Genomic DNA, 6,000 nt, shown 5'->3' with positions numbered 1-6,000 from the left:
CCGGTGCCCCGGGCGAGGGGAGGAGGCAGAGGCGGAGGCGGCAGCGATGGGGCCGGGGCGCTGCGGACTGCGAGGAGGAGCCGTGCCCGGCCGGAGTTGGGCTTCGCTGCGGGGGGGCGGGGGCGATGCCAGCTTTGCTCTTCCATAGGCGCAGCCCAGCCCTCCGCCGGCCCTCTCCCCGGGGCTCATTTTTTATTTCTTTTTCTTAAAAAAAAAATATTTTTTTCCCCCTTGCTTTGCAAAAATAACCATCGCCCCGCCGCCCCCCAGCTCCCCTCATCCCCGTCACCCCCGCGGTGCATGAGGCCGGGCCGGGCCAGGCCCGGTTCTCCCACCGCCGCCCCGGAACTCGCCGCTGGCGGCCGCGGGCCCCTGTCTCCGGCCCCGCGTGGGGGAGCGCGGCCCGGCCTGGCTCCCGGTACGCGGAAGCCGGAGCATGGGCCCCGGCAGCGGGACCGAGCCGGAGAGAACGTAAGCGCTTGCCGGGGACACTTTGACGTTGCCTGTGGCCTTTGGGAGGGCTTTTATTATTATTATTATTATTATTATTCGGCTTTTAATTTTTTTAATTATTTTTGAGGGCAACGATTTTTTTTCCTCCACCGTCGGCTGGGTGGAAAACACACGTTTTAGAACAAAATACAAAAAAAAAATCCCACCCTCTTTGCTTTGCTTTCCGCAGCAACTTGGAAGCCCGTTAATTGCACTTGGCTATGGTAGGTCCCATAACACTTTCATTTTCCCTTCTACTTTCCTCCTCTCCCCACCCCCGTGTGCGTGTGTTCGCGTGTGCACCCACCGGAGCCGGGGAGGGGGCGGCGGGGCCGGAGCGATGCCACCACCAGACTTGAACAGGATGCCCGGGGGGAGTGTAGGGGCGGCGGTAGAGAGGGTGCGGGCCAGGCGGAGGGAAGTTGCCGCTGTCTCTCCTCCCCTACTTCCCCCGCGCGGTGTAAGGGGGGGCGGGAAGGTCGCGGCACGGGGTTGGGGCGGGGGGGGGGACTCTGCAGCCCTCGGAGGGCTGGATAGAGCTGAAAATGGCCGCTAAAAAAGGGGCGGAGAGGTTGCCAGCCGCACCGACTTGAACTTGGAAGTGACGGCCGGGAGGGTCGCGTTCAAGTCCGCAGCGCGGTGCGCAGGGCCGCCCTGCGGAGGTGGAGGACGGGGAAAAAAGGGAAAAAAAAGAGGGAAAAAAAAAAAAAAGGCGCCCATCACCCGTCGGCTCGCCGTGCTGGGCTTCTCCCTCTTCGCTTTCTGCCAGGCCCCAGGGCGAAGCGGAATCTTGCGCCCCCAGCTCCCCCGGAGCAGCGGCGGCGGAGAATGCGGGGGGCGGGGGGAGGGCGGTGGAGAGCGGGCCCGGCCGGCGAAGTTTGCGGGGATCCGCACTAGTGCTGCCGCATGTCACGGAGCGGGGCTGCCTCCGGGGCAGGTTTAATGCAGAGGAAGGTGGGGGTTAAACCCCTAACTCCCCGGGCGGAGATCGTCCTCCAGGGGCTAGGAAAAGTTCAGAGTGAAAAATCAGTTGTGCGGGGAGGGGATCTGCGGGACGGGGGGAAGAACGCTGTTGGAGAGAGCGAGGCTTGGCTGGAGCCGCGGCCTCGCAACTCCCGGAGCAGCCCCCGGCGGTCAGCGGGGTCTCTGCTGCGCTTCAGGGCTTGGCAGGGAGAATTAAACCATGGCTGGGGTGCAGCGAGCGGGGCCGGGATCTGCGGCCTCGGCGGCTGCCGTCCGCCCTACTGCGTAGCTAGGACTGGCTTCCACAATTAGGAGCGGGGATTCCCTTTGTTTTTCTATAAGTGGCTCTCGCCCTCGCTAATTAGGTTTCATTAGAGCCTGCAGAATGGGTCGGTGGCAGTGGTGTCTGCAGCGAGAACTTGCTGTTTGGAGTTCGCCGGGCGCGGGGCTCCGCTCGCTTTGTGCGCTCGGGCGGGGGCGGACGCGGGGCTGCCCGGGCGCGGGGCTGCCCGGGCGCTCCCCCCGCCGGCCCCGGGGCCGTGAGTCGAGACGCTGCTGGGCGTTAAAGCAGGAGGGGGAGCGATCAGAGTCGGGATGCGGCGGGGCGGTCTCTTTGGCACCGGGGCTCGGAACGGGGCGGGGGGGACACCCCCTGCCCGTGCCAGGCCAGCGTCTCCCGGGGCTGCTGCCCAGAAGTTGCTTATGAATCTGCAGATATCGTTTTTTTCCTCTCCCCTAGCCGTATCGGCTCCGTCTATTAAAAATTAAAAACTTAAAAAAAAAACGCAAAACAGCCCAAAAAGGGCGAGCCCGCGGGGGGAGGGGGCCCGTCCCTCCCTCCCTCCCTCCCTCCCTCGTTCGTCTCTGCCCCGCAGCGCCTCGGCCCTGGAGCCAAAGGGGGTTCCTACATCTTTAAATGGGATGTAATATTTTGGGATGGGCTTTTTTCATAACGTCACTTCATTCCTCGCCTTTTTTTTTTTTTTTTTTTTTTTCATTTTCTCATTCTTTCTTCCCTCCCTCCCTCCGCTGCCCGTGGCTCGGATGGAGCCGCTTCCCCTCTAACTTCCCCGCTGCTCGCCGGCTCTGCCCGCAGGCTGGGTGCGGGCCCCCCCAGCCCCCCCTCGAGCAAAGATGAGCCTTTTGTCTCTTTAAAACGCGGGCCCCCCCTCCAACCGCACAAACAACAACAAAAAAAGCGCTTTATTTTCCAAGGGGGGGGAATAGTTACGCGCTTTTTCTTCCCTTTTTTTTTCCTGTTGTGGTGGTTGGTTTTTTTTTTTTCTGGGGGGGGGGTGGAAGTTGGACCCTTTTTTATTTCCTCCTCGGCCCCCCCTTCCGCGGGGACGCCCTCCTCTGCCCGTCCGTCCCCACTCCCTCCCCCCCCCAACCCCCCCCCCCCCGGGCCCCGCACAGCCGCTCCAAAGGAGAGAGAGAAAAAACGCCCGGACTGCTCCAGCCTCCGAAATGACTCAGTAACTTTTACGCCTCGAGTCTCAGCCCTGCAATTAGCCACTTTCCCAGCACGGCTCGGGATGTATTCGTCTCCTCTCTGCCTGACCCAGGTAACCAGACCCCTCGCGGGCCCCCCCCACTTTTCCTTCCTTCACCGCAACGGACTTTCACAGTTGTAATGCAACAAAAAAAAACCAAAAGTAAAACACCCCCACCCCCCCCCCCCCGCCACCCACGATTAAAAAATAGTAATCGTAGCAGGGAGAGGGGCTTCTCAGAGGAGTCGGGTTTACCTCTTGCTTACCCCCACACCTTTTTTTGGGTGGCTTTTTGGTGTTTCTGGTATTTGGGGGAGGGGGGTTCTGCGTCCGCCTTCACTCGGGGCGCGGGAGGGGAAGGTTCCTTGTGGTTTGGGTTTTGTGTTTTCGCTGCGCCCGGGGGTGGGTGGTGCGGGGAGGCTGCTGGCTTTGGGGCTGCAGCGGAGCACGGTGAGGTGCAGGGGGGTGCCTAGTTGGCTGTGGGGAGGCTGGGGGGGCTTGGCACTGCGAGTTCGGCCTTAGCTACACCACCTTTCACGTAGCGTGAAACTTTTTCCTTCCTTACCCAGCCGTCCCCCCCCCAGCCTGGCGGCACATGGTGGGGTGCAAGGAGGTGGGGGTGGGGCCGGGCAGTATCGGCTTTTTCTTCAAAATCCTCCAAGTTTGGGACTATTTACAATAAGCTGTGCCATGCCACGCTGGCGGATGAGGATGGTGGGGGGTCATCCATGGCAGGATGGGGGGGCACCCCCTCAGTCTGCAAGGTGAGGCACTGTGCTGGCCCTTGTCTGTGTCTAGGGGGGTCAAGAGGCGGCCCTGAGCCGTGTGCCTGGGGATGCTGGTGTCACTCCAGGCCACACCAGTGTGGCATGCGGTGGGGTGGCTGTGCCAGGGCCCATGGCGCAGGCAAGGGGGGGCATCCCCGAAGTCACCCAGCTGGTCCAGTTGTGGCTGGGAGGCTTTCAGGAACACTCCTCCTGCCCGCACCACTGCCGCTGCGGCTCTGCCTTTGCTCTGTCCTTATTGATCGCTGATATTTATTTAATTATTGAGCAGGCAGCTTCCCCCCCTCCACCCCAGCTTGTAACCTCTTCTCTGCTGGCAGCCACTGCCTGCTCCAAATCCAGCCTGTGCCGCACCCAGCGAGGGCTCGGTTCTGATGGGGAGGAGTGCTGCTGCTGGACCCCTGTGCCCGCAGCACGGATTCTCCTTCCAGGTCCTTCCCTTGAGCCTGAGGTGCAGGCAGTATCTGGCTACACCTCAGAGGCTTGGAATCAGCTGTCGTGTTGGGGTTCAAGGGGGTCCCATCAGCAGCACTATGGCACCTGCATTGTGCTGGAGGGCAGCACGGGGCCTGGCCTTGTCTCGGGCTCTCCCTGGATATGGTGTAGCCATATGAGGCTCTTGGCAGCACAGGCGCGGGCATGGGCACTGAAATGGGCACAGGCATCAGCACAGATGGGCAGCACTGGGGCTGTTCAGAGACCCTGGGTATGGTGCTCCCATCATGTGGTTGGCTTGGTACGAGACACACCTCAGTCTGCCTTTTTTTTTTATTCTTTTTTTTTTTTGCCTCTATCTTAATATTTTCTATTTTATTTTTTCTCATCTTTTCTCTTTTATCTTGTTTTTTTCCTTCTTCTTTTCTTCTTCTTTCCTTCTTCTTTTCTTCTTCTTTTCTTTTCTTCTCCTTCATCTTCTCCTTCCCTTCTTCTTCTTCCCTTCTTCTTTTCTTCTTTTTTCTTTTCTCCTTTTCTCCCTTTCTCCTTTCTTCCCTTCTTTCTCCTCCTTTTTATTATTTTTTCTTTTCTTCCTTCTTTTTCCTTCTTTCTTTTCTTTGTTCCTTTTTTCTCTCCTCTCCTCTCCTCTCCTCTCCTCTCCTCTCCTCTCCTCTCCTCTCCTCTCCTCTCCTCTCCTCTCCTCTCCTCTCCTCTCCTCTCCTCTCCTCTCCTCTCCTCTCCTCTCCTCTCCTCTCCGAACCTCTCCGAACCTCTCCTCTCCTCTCCGAACCTCTCCTCTCCTCTCCGAACCTCTCCTCTCCTCTCCGAACCTCTCCTCTCCTCTCCTCTCCGAACCTCTCCGAACCTCTCCTCTCCGAACCTCTCCTCTCCGAACCTCTTCTCTTTTTTCCCTTCCTTCATTTTTTCCCTTCCTTTTACTTTTCCTCCTTTTCTTTTCTCTTTTTACTTTCTTTTGTTTCCCTGCTCTCTCACTCCAACTCCATCCTTTATGGAGGGCCCACCACCTCCCCACTATCCCAGTATCCAGCTGGCACTGGGTTGGCAGAGCCTGTTGCTGCCAGCTAACAGAACTTGGTCTGATGTGGGAAGCTGTGTGGTCACTGGTTGGTCAGGCCAGGGCTGGCAGGAGCCGTTCTGCTCACAAACCCGAGCTGTTCCCAGCACTTTGCCCAGGCACCAGGCAGGAGCTGGATTTTATTCCACGGGTCTCAGCCTCCACTTCGGCACCTTCATGCGGGGAAGGGGCTCCAGTTCCTCTCCTTTGCCCTGGCTTAGCCTCAGCTGCAACCCAGCCTGGCTAGGATGGGATGAGACGCTGTCTGCACCTACCAGATCCAGCCCCCCCGGTGCTCCCCCCGCCGCCAGCTTGGTCGTTCCCATCCAACCCGCGCGGCAGGGAGGCTCGCCCGGCCTGGTTGCCACGGATGGTGATGTGGATACATTGGAACGTGCGCGGGAGCCGCCCTGTGCTGCCTTCATGTCTCCCCACCGCCAGCCCCTTGAGTCCAGCACAGACACTGGGATCCCAGCTACTGCTTGGGAAGCCACCCTTCCCAGCCAGAGATGGTCCAAGCTGGGCCTTGGCAGCCCAGCAGCACCAAAATAGCCCTGGCAAAGGCATCTGTAACATGCTCCCAGCTGGGCCCTCAGCCGAGCCTCCTGTCAAGCAAGGAGGGGCATTTTGTGCCCTCCTCATCTCTCTGTCCCTGCCAGGGGACTTTCACTCCCCCAGCTCACCTCTGTCCACTTTCAGGGACAGGCTAGGAAATGAAGAGGGAGCTGCATGGATTAGCAGGGAAGTGACACTGGCA

The 6,000-nt window shown here is 59.5% G+C and overlaps 1 protein-coding gene across 3 annotated transcripts in view; it reads left to right on the top strand.

Annotated features, from left to right (window-relative positions):
* Positions 1 to 203: 203 nt before the first annotated feature.
* Positions 204 to 6,000, top strand: part of NFIC (nuclear factor I C) — a 40,520-nt gene continuing 34,723 nt past the window's right edge. For 2 of the 3 annotated variants that reach the window (XM_054175499.1, XM_054175497.1), the window contains exon 1: positions 2,853 to 3,020. In XM_054175499.1, coding sequence (XP_054031474.1) covers positions 2,991 to 3,020 — 30 coding nt within the window. In that variant the 5' untranslated portion in view covers positions 2,853 to 2,990. Of the gene's footprint in view, positions 717 to 2,852; positions 3,021 to 6,000 lie in introns of those variants that run through there. The other variant, XM_054175498.1, reaches the window with a different exon arrangement.

This window comes from Dryobates pubescens, chromosome 31, assembly GCF_014839835.1.
Source record: "Dryobates pubescens isolate bDryPub1 chromosome 31, bDryPub1.pri, whole genome shotgun sequence".
In the NCBI taxonomy this organism is placed as follows: domain Eukaryota; kingdom Metazoa; phylum Chordata; class Aves; order Piciformes; family Picidae; genus Dryobates; species Dryobates pubescens.
This window is presented reverse-complemented; position numbering and strand designations above follow the sequence as displayed.